General features: G+C 37.8%; 1 protein-coding gene across 4 annotated transcripts in view; it reads right to left on the bottom strand.

Moving 5' to 3' along the window:
* DGKB (diacylglycerol kinase beta) overlaps nt 1-14,353 on the bottom strand; it is a 449,520-nt gene that overhangs the window by 351,064 nt on the left and 84,103 nt on the right. For all 4 annotated transcript variants that reach the window (XM_065397765.1, XM_065397766.1, XM_065397767.1 and 1 more), the window contains 4 exons: nt 12,120-12,260; nt 6,415-6,464; nt 3,005-3,079; nt 2,570-2,689 (listed from right to left, as the gene is read on the bottom strand). In XM_065397765.1, the coding sequence (XP_065253837.1) occupies nt 2,570-2,689; nt 3,005-3,079; nt 6,415-6,464; nt 12,120-12,260 (386 nt within the window). The remainder of the gene's footprint in view (nt 1-2,569; nt 2,690-3,004; nt 3,080-6,414; nt 6,465-12,119; nt 12,261-14,353) is intronic.

The following is a 14,353-nucleotide window of genomic DNA, read 5'->3' as shown; positions in this document are numbered from 1 at the left end:
GGACAGGGATAAAACAGTTTCATATTACTTTACTTTTCAGTATCCAAAAATATATCTAGATTTGACCATTCAAGATATACACAAATTGTAAACCTAACAGTAAAGGCAAAATAACTTTTTGCTGGTTCAATGGAAAATGTGAAATGTTGACTTTCCTCTAGAAACAGCTGTATGATTCCATTGGACCAACAGGCCTCTAAAAAAAAGAAAAAAGAAAAAAAATGGGGGGCAATGTTAGAGCCTTTCACCATTCCTGTGGTAATTTTACACTACTTTTCCTGGTAGACTAATGATGCAGCTTGTGTAGTCCCCCAAGTTGGTGGCCTATCCATCCATGAACAATAATATAGTGTAAAGCACTATAGTTTCCATTAGCCACCTATACTAGTATTCAAGAAATAAAACTTTATGGAGACCCCTCAATATTGTTTTGTTAAGTGATCAAAAATAAACTTCACATAAGTTATATAAGTGTTTGTTCAGAACTGTGTATTTAAATTTCTCCCACATAAATCCAAATATTCCTGGATAGACAAAACACTCATGCACATCCACACTGAGAAGTACTTCAGAATGCTAGGGAATTTTGATTGCTGGAGTGGCTTAGGAAAATATTAATGATCAATTTTTTCCTTAAAAGAAATATTCAAAAGGAGAAATGTTTAAATAAGTTACGACAGTCTATAAGTCATTTGTTTAATCTAATTTAGTATTTTCCAGGCCTATGTTCAGTATGTACACCACTGGAATATTTCAGCTTCTGCCTTCAATATACTCACGCAATAATGTTATAGAGAAGTACTTACATTAATCAATAGATGGAATAAGGCAGATTCAAATTCTAAATGAGTGAAGTTTACCCACTGAAAACTATAGTGTCTTACTACCCCCCAAAATAGCCATTCCATATCGCAATAAAAACTAGGGAAAAGCAGCATATAGACGTTCTATATCCATTATATGAGAGGCAGCATTGCTTACTGTTCAGTTCAGCTAAACATGAGCTCCTAGTCTGATGCTGGGGCCAAAAGGAATAATACAGTCCTTGGATGCATAAGCAGGGGAATCTTGAGTAGGAGTAGAGAGGTTATTTTACCTCTGTATTTGGTACTGATGTGACCTCTCCTGGAATACTGTGCCCAGTTCAGGTGTTCATGGGGTATGTCTACACTGCAAAAAAACACCTATGGCAGTGAGTCTCAGAACCCAGGTCTACACACTGGGGCTCACAGTACGGTGCTAAAAATAGCAACCTAGACATTCCCACTCAGGCTAGAGTTCCAGATCTGAAACCTAGCAAGAGAGGTGGGTCTCAGAACCCAAGCTTCAGCCTGAGCAGGAACATCTGCACTGCTATTTTTAACACCGCAGCACAAGACCTGCAAACCCAAGTCTATAGACCTGAGCTCTGAGACTCACTGCCGGAAGTGTTTTAGTTTTTTGTTGGTTTTTTTCCCCCCCAGCATAAAGATACCCAGAGAGAAGCTTAAAGGGTGACTTGATTACAGTCTTTACGTACTTACTTGGGGAACAAATATTTAATAAATGGGCTCTTCAATCTAGCAGAGGAAGGTATAACACAATCTAATGGCTGAAAGTTGAAGCTAGACATATTCAGACTGGAAATCAAAGGTAAATTTTTAACAGTGAGGGATATTAACCACTGAAAAAAATTACCAATGATCATGGTGGATGCTCCATTACTAACAACTTTTAAATCAAGACTGGATGTTTTTCTAAAGGATCTGCTCCAGGAACTGTTTGGGGGGAGCTGTATGGCCTGTGCTATACAGGAGGTCAGACTAGATAGTTACAATGGTCCCTTCTGGACTTGGAATCTATGAATCTATCTAACTATGAATCTAGGAATATGAGTCCGGAAAAAGGGCAACCCATTTCTGACAGTGATTTCTTCTGTGATATTAGCCAAGTAACTTAATCTTTTTGTGCCTCAGTTCCACATATATAAAAAGAAGAAAATAATATTTACCAAGGAATACCTCCCTCACAGGCTTAATCAATTGATATTTGTGAATAAATTTGAGATCCTGTGATAAAAAGTCTTATATAACTATTATATTGTTATACATTTAGCAATAGAAATGCTCAACTTAACCGACCTTCATAACAATATCATATAACTGATTGCATAATTGCTATACTCTGGGCTTGATTTGGGGTGGAGAGACTTCTTTAATAGCTCCATTTAAGTGTCTGTAAAGTACTACAGAAAATTTTCAATACAAATATTTTTATATCAAAATCACACACCTGAGATATATGCTGAGAGGTGCCCAAAGTTAGCTCAAGTGCAAGAGGGCAGATGGCATTGGCAATTTGCCAACAATACAACAGCTGCATCTAACTGATATAAAATTAATAATATTACAGCTGTTTTCATCCTTAATATGAAACTGTGGCCTTCAGTGATAATAGATCTCATTATGTAATTCTCCATCCTGGGATCAACTGCTCCCCCTGAAGGTGGTGGCAGGTTGCAAATATATTAGTTTTGGGGCGACATCTGACCCACAAGTTACCCTTTGGACATTGCTAGATTAATGCTCACATTCTCTAATCCAAGGAGCACCAGGAGTGGGATTGTCGTCATTCCGCCCTGGATCCATTCCTCCAGAGATACTGTGCCATCATGGTCATAATCAATTTCTTCCATCATTTCATGAAGGATCTGTAGATTTTTTTAAAAAACTATAAATTGGATATTCTAAAACAATAAAAATATGCATTAACCCTGAGCCACCCACTTTGTGAAGGAAAAGCCTTAAACTTTAGTGGAGGGCATATATTTCAGACTTATGACCATAGTGCTATGTTGTCCTCATTGGACAAAGATTAGGAAAGGGCTGAATGGCAGCCCCAGAAAGAAGTAACAACTATTATTATTTTTACTACTCAATATATGTATTAATATCACAGATATTCATGGGACATTACAGAATGTTTTCCAGAATTAATTGCATCAATGATCTGACAAAATACTTACTGGACTGAGTTCAGTGACATCCCATTCAAGATATTCTGCAACATGCATCATTTGAGTGATGATATTTTCTAGTTCCTAGACAGGAAAAAAGAACAAAGATATTTTAATGCAATATCAGACTGGCTGATTTTCTTACAATTCAGATATATAGTTTATAATTGTTTTAATATAGACTAACAGTGTATTTGGATGCACCATCTCTATGGATGAAAATATTAAATGTATATTTTAACAAAACAACAATTTAAACCTCAAACCATTTAATACATCAAAGTATCTAGTAAAAAATATTCAATCAGCAGTTATATGCTATATATTTGAGTATCAGTATCATTACTAGTATAAGTTAAAATCAGAAATAAATATCCATTGGGGACTCCATTAAGCAGAATAAAAGGGTTACTTTTAATTATTTTAAGAAGGGAATATTTTAGGGTGAGGTTTTTGTGTGTGTGTGTTTGACCTTGGTGAAAGGAAATCATTCAGAGAAAAAGAAAGACCTGAACTCACATTTTATAGGTGCTTTGGTCAGGTATAACTTATGCTCATCACGTAACTGGGATGACTTGTGCTATTGGAAGCGAGACTAGTAAGGATTTGCTCTCACTGAACCATGTTCTTTCAAATTTGCGGTGTTATCTCCACTGTGCTGATTTCAGTTCCACAAAATGTCATTAATTTAAATCCATGGGTTTAGTTCAACAAGGTATGAACCCCACAAGATTTGCTTGAGTGTTTCAGGATCACAGGAACTTACTGTATGCAAATAGTATTTTAATATTTTTGGGTAATGTATATTATGCAGATATGGATATGTTTTAATGCAATTGTAAGTTTGGTACACTTACCATTTAGATATTTGTACAAACCTGGGGGCAAATCCTCAACTACTGTAAACTGAAGTCAATGGAGCTATGACAGTTTACACCAGCTAAGAATCTGCCCCTTTGCTCTAGGGTCAGCACTCAAGCCCAGTATAAATTGCATCCATAAGAAAAGCATGCATGTCGCGGGGGGAGGGCACATTCAGCTCTTCTTCACTTCTGCTCTCAAAATGAGTGCAAGCGAATATATACAATTATTACAATTATTTCTATGGGGCCTTTATTTTCAGAGGTGCTGAGGACTCAACTCCAATTGCAGTCCAAGTTGCCAGTACTTCAGAAAATGGCCATAATGTGTAAGGCTCAACAAAAATGGCATTTTTTTGCAACATTATTCAAACCGCCAGAGTTCCTATAACCGCCTCCCTCGCCACCGCCACCACCACAACCATTTTCTACACATGCAGCCAACAAGTAATGTCAGCAAGGGCACACAGGGGTTCAAGAAACACACACTTGACGATACTATGCTTCCTGACCTCAGATTCCTCCTGGAATGCATCTATGGACTGTGAATTCCTGGGTTTTAGGGGAGCTAGGAATAAGGTACAAAAGTTGTACCATGCTTACCCTCCTTTTTTCTTTCTTATGAACAAGAGACAACATGAATTTGGCCACACAATTTTTGGAACAAACTCTCAAACACTGGCATCAAAGTTGCACCTGCAAAATACATACACACAAAATCAGTAGTTGTGCACGCAACTGGATGCATGCTTGGATGCACAACTGCTCACATACACACACAATGGGAGCTACTCATGGTGATTTTACAGGCACACTTTAGACGTCAATGTTTGAAAGAGTTCCCGTCAATATTTTTCTGCAGTTATTTATGTTTTCTGCAGAACCCAACCTTTCATTTTTAAAAAGTCTGTTGTTTCTAACCCTTTCTAGTATAGATATTGTATTAATGTACACTACTTAGTGAAGGCTCTCTAATCCTCTCTCCAGCCTTTTTTTTTTTTTCTGTGCTTGAAAAAGCTTACAAGAACAAGGCAGAAGAAATACTGTGGAGAAACAAGGACACTTTATTCCTGAATAATCTTACTTTTGCTTAGTCCTTAAAATGTGGACTTTAAAATTTAATTTTTACATTCCAAAAACTCTTCACGTTGTCATAATTCATATTTTTATTAACATCCAAGAGTGCTTTAAAAATCCTTTATGAAGGGTGATGTTTTAATCAGGGATTGAATTTCTTCTAATTAAATTTAAAGATCAACTGTATATTATGTTCTGACCTGTATATTAGCATTGGGCACCACATCTTCCCTCCTTTGAATTGTCACTGATCCTTACTTAATTCAATGAAAGGCGTATTTAAATTGGTTCTGTCTTCTGAATTGTGCTAATATGGTGTTTGCCCACTGAAAAATGTCTGTTCATACCACTGGGTCAAATCCACTCCAGCACATAAAGTCTGAGTAGGGGTAAGTGGAGGAGAGGGGAGTGTAACACAGTTGGGAGATGAAATCTAGCCCTACAGCCACTGTTACAGCCTGTGAATAGAAATAAGAAAATAGAACCTCTTCACACTCATTCTACAGGGTGCTAGAAGCTTCAAGAACCTAATCTATGATCCTACCTTCCATCCCTTACGCATTACTTGGCTTATATTTGTTAAAACCCCCTGTTGCCTGGTCCTAGAACACTATCAGTACCAATTTAAGGGTATGTCCCCTTACTTTATTTCCTCCTATATGCCAATATCTCTCTTTTCCTGCCCCCCCCTTTTCGGGGAGGGGGGAGGGAGAGGAAGCAAAAGACAAAGATGCCTGCCCTATCCCCATTTCCAATAATTTGCTAGTCTTTGTTCCTTCCCAATACCTGAAAACAGAGCCAGTGCTAGCCCCCCCACAACACACAATACTAAAACAGGCAAGTTCTTATAATAAAAAGTGAGCAGTGGGTCCCCTTGAGCTGTTCAGGGCTCTAAGCAATTGCTTCGTCTGCTTATGCCTAGCGCCGGCTCTGCCCACAAGCCACCCACTTCTTGAACATCTCTCTGATGACTTTCTCTGATGTTCTCTTAATTGTGTAATCAGGCACTATTCCTAAACGTCTCCTTTAACAATGTATCCTCATTCCTGGCCTCTCTGAACATGCTGGCCTCTCCCCTTCATCTTCTGCTGTTACCTTCTCCCAGAAAGTTGAGCCTCACCTTTCTTCCATCTCAATGCAACCCTACAAATAGCTCTTTCATGTACAGCTCCCAATAAGTACAAAGGGGTTTTGGGAGCTGAGTTAAGTTGCCTCCTGTAGTAAATGTTACAACTAAAAATCAGAAGAATGATTTCACATTGGGAGATTCAACATTTGACTATCTCTATAGTTGAGGGGGAAGTGGATATGCTCAGCAGAAGGACAAATTATTAGGAGTAGCCTCAAAATATCCTGGATGACAAATATTTTTATTATACACAGTTATTACTTCTGTTTATTCAGTGTGCGTTCTGCATGGATTCATACAAATACACTGTTACAGTTCATGCTAGTATAATATGTCAATAGAAATAAAATTACCGAACTGTCCAAGTACCCATTTCCATCTGTGTCATACAAGCGAAACATAACTAAAAAAAAAAAAAAAAGGACAATTAAATTAGAAAAAAATGTAAGATGTACATCATTTTCCTTTAACTCCAGAGCAAGACAGAGAATTAATGTCTGACTTGAAACTGGGATCCTGATTATATCTATAGAAAACAGGATCCCAGTTAGAAAATTTGCTGGCCTCCTCTTGCACTCTCACTGTGCTTTTAGTCCACTATGATGATAGCGGCTCTACAAATGCTTACTCATTAGCTAATTGCACCATTGGAAATTATTGAAATTAGTTTTCAGGTCAGCTGAATGCAACAGTAAATATACTTTCCATACCTGCAAAGTAAAATATTCCCTGGTTTCACTGAGTTCACAATATTGGTATATAATTAGGGCTCTACCAAATTCACGGACTGTGAAATCTGGTCTCCCCCATGAAATTTGGTCTTTTGTGTACTTTTACCCTATCCTGCAGAGCTGGGTGTCTGGAGAGTGGCGGCTGCTGGCCAGACGCCCAGCTCTGAAGGCAGCGCTGCCACCAGCAACAGTGCAGAAATAAGGGTGGCAATACTGCTGCCAGCATACCAAGCAGCCTCTGGGCTGCTTCTGGTGGGGCTGCAGCCTTCAGAGCTGGGCACCTGGCCAGCAGCCGCAGCTCTCCCCCACATACAATAGCTTTGCAACCCCTTTTTTGGTGGGGGCCCCCAGTTTGAGAAATGCTGAGTCTTAAGGACTTTACATGTTTATATTTTGCTGTTTTAAAAATACATATTCATGGTTGTTAAAACACCGTGAAATTTAAGATTTAAATATCTGAAACCATGAAATTCAAGATTTTTACAATGCTATGACAGTGAAATTTACAAAAATGGATGATGAATTTAGTAGGGCCCTATATATAAAATAGAGCAATTGGGCACAATTCTGCTCCTTTTGAAGTCAATTGTAATGCTCTCTTAGGCTAGGTCTAAATTGTACACCTTACAGCGGCAAAGCTGTGCCGCGACAGCAGTGTCGCTCTAAGGTATACAGTGTAGCCGCTCTTCGTCGGCAGGAGAGCTCTCTCCCACTGACAAAATAAAACCACCCCCAACAAGCAGCAATCACTATGTCTCCCACCGACAAAGTACTGTCCACACCGGTGCTTTTCGTCAGGAAAACTTTTGTTGGTCTGGGTGTGGTTTTTTTCACACGTCTGACCGACTAAAGTTTTACCAATGAAAGTGCAGTGTAAACATAGCTTTAAAGCATCTCACTAGTCTCATTGTCTGAAATTTTGCTTACATATCTGGGCCCAATTCAAGAGCTCATTTCTATTCAGCACTTGATTACATGCTTAATTTTAAGTATGCACATAAGCTAGTTCTGCTACAGAAAACAGAATGAACTTAAGCATGCACAAAAGTGCTTTCCTGAATTGGTGCTCGAGGGCAATTCCATTCTGCCCCATAGGTCGTACTTAATGCACACTGTTTGGCCCCTTGTGAGTGTAAGTATCTTAAAGGCAGCATCTCACATATTCTTCTCTGTAACTAATGGAATAGTGAGTGTAAAGACATTGTATACCATAAACCTCTTAAAAGGTACAGTGCCTATTCATAAAAGTGTCTGTCTTTATTGTCTCACCCCTTGAGCAGCCACTTGTATTACATTTGAGGGAACTGATTTACTTATGACACCTTTCAGAATCTCCCAAACTGAGAGACTCATCAGATAATGTTTAAATTAAAGAAAAATAGATCTTCTTAAAAGTTCTCAGTTCAAGTTAAGAAAACTGTTTCACCATCCCCCTTCCCTTCCCAGAATGGATTTCATACTAAGTCCTGCAGTCTCTAGCAGTGCCATCAGCTGGGGAGTTTTATACAACACCGAAGTTGAACACATGGTGCTAGAGTAAAATGCAATAAATCATGAAAATATGTATCTCTGTACAAGACAAAGATAACTATTGATATACAAACATCTATAAATAGCTATTGCGATTTTGGTATGTATTATAATGTTAGCAATTTTAAATAATGTAGATTAAATCAGGCCCATGCATGATTTAAATCCCACTTAGGTCCTCAAATTAGTATTTAAGTATCCTCTGCACAGGGATGAATTAAACTGATTAACACAAACATATTCAATATGAATCTGTAAAGCTTCAATTCTTTAGTCAGTATTATATTCCTCTCTGATCCGCCACACAATTTTGGATAACACTTTATATTAAAATTCCATTTATAAATAGTTTATAAAGGGTTAATAAATGATTAATAGGTGTTTTAAGCATATGACAGATATGATTAATAGCATTAAAGATGGCTTTAGGGACATCAGTAGAAGGTGTTATAAATAGTTGTAAGCCATGGTTATAAGCAACCTATTGACCTGTTGGACTTGATAACAATCTACAACAAATGATTAACCAATTAGTAAAAACATTTATTAATCGTTATATCATACTTTTATCTCTCTGCCTCAATGGGTCTCCATCGTATTTCAAATTTTATCTGAAAGCATAACTTCTCCCCTCGTTTGTGTGTCTTGGATCGGATTTTCAAAAGCATCCAGTTTTGATCTAATTCTGATGACACTGAAGACAATGGGAGAACCATTGACTTCTTTATGGGCACAGTTAGATCAATCCACCCCTTAATTTTTCTTTTTTTCTGCTACTATTTTATATTGAATTCTCCCATTGCGTTATTTAACTAAAAAAAATTCACTTTAGTAAGTACTTGGTTCCTGATTCTACAAACAAGACTACTCACATACAAAGCTACTCGAGTACTTAAATGTTTGCAGGATCAGGACCTCATTTAGTAATTTACATGGTGAAATATACTATGACTATATGGACAATTTTTTCCTCTGTTGAAGATAACCAAAAATACATAATCTCAGTGTTAGCCTTATATGCTTATCTCATGGAATTAATTTTAATTTTCAAAGGCCATCCAAAGCATACGTAAACTACTTATTTACAGATTTTTGTTTTGTAAATTAAAAAAGGTTGAATTAGGTACACTTTCATTTTCAAATGCTACTAATTACCACAAATTTCTCAATCAGGTTTCCTTATGCACCAGTCTTTGTAGTAGAAGAAAAATAGAACAGCAAACAAAATCTTGATAATCAAAAAACAGCATTTCAAGGAAGCACAAACGTCTACATTAGAATAGATTTTTGAGCTGTTTTATGTAAATATTGTAATGAGTATGAGGATAACTCTCCAAATAACTTTTAATATAAAATGCATATGCACCTGCTTTTAATACTCTGTGCTCTTGCACTTGGAGACTGTTTTATCAAAGCATTTCTTATAGCATTATAGCAAGTGATTATATTCTGCGTGATGCGTCAATTGATGATCATTATGATTACACATTTATCTCCATCCCAAATAAATTATCACAATCAACTCTCTTCAGTATTAAGAACAATTTTATAGTGCAAGGGCTGTGATTGAAATTATTGGACTGTATTCTATAGCAGAGGGCCCCAGGGTATGAAATTTCCACAAAAGCCCCCTCACAGACAATTCTCCACATTGTCCAGTCAGGGTAGGATTTACCTCAGAATAGGCCAACGGGCCCATTCTGAAAGCTGGTAGATACCAGGGGACTGGTGAGAGGACACCACCATCTGGGCAGGGGTCTTGTGCCTCTGCAGCAACTCTGTACCCTGACAAATCCCTTTTCCCTGGCAGCAGGGCTCCATTGGACTCTTAATACCAGGGACTTCTCTGGCAATGCAACTTCTGGAAAGGAGACTGCATACAGAAGATAATACAGCCCCAGATTGCAACATCTTTTATGGAGAACCTCTGCAGGACCATAGGGGAGATGTGCATCCTTGCCCGGGGTCTTGGTTAGCACCCCAGTCACTGCCCTCTCCCACAATGCAGATCCCTGGGATCAGCGGAGGCAGCTTTCCCCCATTCTGTATGTGGATCTGAAAGTAATGATCTGGGCTTTAGGATTCTGGAATGGCCTACACAGTCTGCCACTTGGATGGGCTCAATGTATTGTCTGCTGAATTAAGACCTAGGAATTTAGATTTTTCTATTCATGGGATCAACACATAATCCACAGATTTTGTTTTGAGTTGCAGAGAAGCATTCAATACATCATAAACCTTGGAATATTGTAGCATTTATAAGATATCAGTGCTATGATATTGGCAAATTTGGGACAGTCATTACTCAGGAAAAATTCCCACTAACCCTACGTTAATCAGGACTAGGACCTTGGATGCTGTAGTTATAAACTAGCTATAGACTAGAAAACTTGGAGGTTTATAAAAGACATGGTCATTAAAACTTGCAATGAATATAAATTTCCAGCAGATAGAGCCTAGCGTCTGTATTTTTACAGCAGTGATACTGAATAATTACCTATAGTACACTATCAGGGCCTGACCCTGCATTTCTTACGGAGACAAACCTCCGACAAATCAATACGGCTTTTGCCTCAGTAAGGACAGCAAGGACCTTAGTCTACACTTGGAGCTGGGGGTGTGATTCCCAGCTTGAGTAGACATACTTGCTCCAGCTCTCATTGAGCTAGCGCACTAAAATGAGTAGTGTAGCCACGGTAGCACAGGCAGAGGAGAATGATGGCATGGACTAGCCACAAGCAAAAACCTGCCTGAACCCCACGGGTACATATTAAGGGCAGCTAGACGATGCCCAGGTTACCCCAGCTACCTTACTATTTTTAGAGCGCTAACTCAATGAGAGCTAATGCGAGTATGTCTACTCGAGCTGGAAATCACCCCCCCAGCTCCAAGTGCAGATGTAGCCTGTGTGTTAGTCTAACCCAAGAACTGACTGTAAGAATGACACCGTGGGGTTCTATATTCTTTGTGTTTCATTGATTTCCATATCAAACTTTTCAGGTCCTGGTTGAGGAAAGCATTTCTGTTCAGGAAAGGTACTTAGGCATGTGCTTAACTTAAAGCACATATTTAATTACTTTTCTGAACTGAGGCCTTTGTTTGTAAGTAAAGACATATTTTCTAACTGCTAGCCCTACAGACTCACCTGGACACACAACTGGGTTCTTTCCATCTTGCGGATAACCACTAGCAACATAGGATATACCAGCCATATTAACATCTCAACTACATCTGGAAGCCCCATTGTCTACACTCACACTTATGCATCCCTAGGCATCCTCCTTAGCCTTACATGGATTTTCAAAGGTATGACTGATGGAGATAATGGGGCCGTGCAGGGTGAAGGTATATCTAAGGGGATAATTTGGACTGCAAAGCCTATACTACTAGTGATGATGTGCAAGATGGAAAGAACCCAGTTAGTCAGAGCCCAGGGTCAATTATTGAGGCTGGAAGTTGGAAAAATACATCTTGTAACTTACTGAGCAAACTTGATAAAGAAATCAGCTAAACACAAGAATGCAGAACTCTGCTATGACATTTTTATAGTGTCACTTTTTAAGATAAAACCACACTTCATTAAGTCTTAAATTTAGAGCCAGAAATTTCCATTTCAGAATTTCCTCAAGACTGCGTACAGCTCAGGTTTGCAAAGCTGAAAATAAACCAATGGCTGTTGTTACTAGCATTATAGTCAGGTATATGTAGTAGCAAATTATTAGGGGCTTTTGTTATTTTGTTTTAATTCCCTCCGATTTAGCAGCTTTTTCCTCAGATACAAAAAAATATATACATACATTCTAGTTTGTCTTCAGGTCTTCCTCTTTCAAGCAGAGACAAATAGCAAACAATGTCTTTCAACTGGATTACATCTGGTACATGTAAATTGGCAGGAGCAGCAGGTCGTGATGTAGTGTTACCTTTATTAATTCTCAAACCTGGAAATAATACATATGCTTTGTTATCTTTATCAACTACATAAATAGAGAATCAAAACCAGGATTCTTGCATATAATTATAGTCCTTAAAGACATAATGGGGTTTAATTAATATTTAGATAAATAGATCAATTGACAGTTGAAACATCTACAGTTCTATTTCACATTTACCCCAAAAAGCAGAATTAAGATAGTGTTACAGGTCTCGCAAAAGAGGACTAAAACAATAAAATACACAGGTAAAAAACAAAACATTTCCCTGCAACAGGAAACAAAGAAAGGAATTCTGGGACTCACTGAGTTTCTTTCCATTTAGGGTGATCTGTTTTCATTCGACTGTGCAGTAGTTTTTGTTGAATACCCTTATTTCACTTAGTGGAGATGTTACTGTTTCCCCCCCCCCCCTCCTCCCCCCGTGCTGTCACAATCCAGCCCAAATTTGCCTCCATTCCAGCGGCCCTGTAGAAGCTCCATGGGCCTCCTAAATTATGTAGCTTCACAAGCTGCTCCCTATTCAAAGATGCTTGTTGCCATATAATGCTCTTTCATGCCACCTAAATTTGTACCCTTGCCAGTGGCAGAGTCATACATGTGTCAGAGCAACAAATAATTAAACTGTCAAAATCCCTGCCACTAGATATTATGAAAATAAATATCCCAGTTTTAATAATAATAATTGAAATACTTATGAGTCAAACTAGTGCTGATACATTTGTAAGATACAAATTTCAGCACTGTCAATCCTCATGCTTCAATTTGGAAGTTAGTTGGACTATTCCCAGGGATGTGTGAGTACTTGCAGGATCAAGCCCTAAGTTAAGATGCAAACAACAGGAGGAAATGACAACACAGAGAGGAATCGTTAAAGTTTCTGATTAAGGGGGTTTATTATGTCTCTCACTGACCTTGGCAATGTTAAAGGAGAATCTTAACAAAAGGATTAACTGTTCTTAAACACTTTGTGCAATTCATTCAGAACAGGTTCTTCACTGATAAGCTGCGTACATAATTTCTCTCACACACATTTTTTTGGCTAAAACAATTACTGTAGCCAATGGAAACAGAATCTTCTATGTTCATCTCACAAATTGTATTCCATGCTTATTTCAATGGGATTATTGGAGTGAGTAAGGTGAGAAGGATTTGTCTTTCAGCAAATAGAATTTGGGCATGCAGAAGCAATTAATTTAAATCAAGTTTACATCCAGCACATTTTTTATGCAGATAGTAAGAAAGATTAAGACAACTAAAATAAATAAAAGGGTGTTTAGAAGGCAGTGTGCGCCCAAATATAAATGCCAGGAGCGCCTCAGCACTAAATATGGATTTACCTCTGAATTACTTTAAGTTATTCTATATGGGAAAACCAGTACTTCCCAATAGTGCCAGGGTCTTTTCCTTATGACAAGTCTGCAAATATAACAAATGGAAATCATTAGACTAAAAAACATGTTTTAAAATTAACTCTAAAGTAACTCCTTCCTCTGAGTCTCTCGGTATCTGCCTTCTAGAATCCAAACATCATCTAAAATCTAACATCTATGGGGTAAGGAAAGTCTTGCTAGTTGCGTTTTATACCAACACCTGAAAATGTTGGCATTTAATGAACAACAAAATAATTTCACATAGCAGATGGCCAAGTTCAAAAGAAAAAAGAAAGAAACCAAAGAGCAAAGATCAAAAAACTATAATATATACATGGTAATTAAGGCCTTGTTCTTGCAATTGAATCTGTTCTTAAGAGTGAAGTGAATCTGGGCCCTGCAGAGATGCAGGTGTTTCTCCCATGCAGAGCTAGTTGCAGGACAGGGACCTAAACTGATAAGATTAAAAGGCTTAAGTGCTAATAAATGCCTATAAAATTAAATTGCCATAAAATATTCATCAAAAAGATGTTAAATCTTATCTAGTAAGGAACAACAACATATTTTTCAGCAAGTGAAGTCCATTCTTTTCTTGGTTGAAAGTACTCTGCCATTCCTTGGAGAACTAATTGAAAAGTTTACTTAGTTATATTTAAAAGAAACTACCTAAATAACATGGCAAAAAAACCCAAATATATTGTGCAAACAGCTATTTAACACTATCATGTG

This window comes from Emys orbicularis, chromosome 2 (genome assembly GCF_028017835.1).
Source record: "Emys orbicularis isolate rEmyOrb1 chromosome 2, rEmyOrb1.hap1, whole genome shotgun sequence".
NCBI classification, from domain to species: domain Eukaryota; kingdom Metazoa; phylum Chordata; order Testudines; family Emydidae; genus Emys; species Emys orbicularis.
Note: the sequence above shows the minus strand (reverse complement) of the source record. Positions and strands in the feature narration are given on the sequence as shown.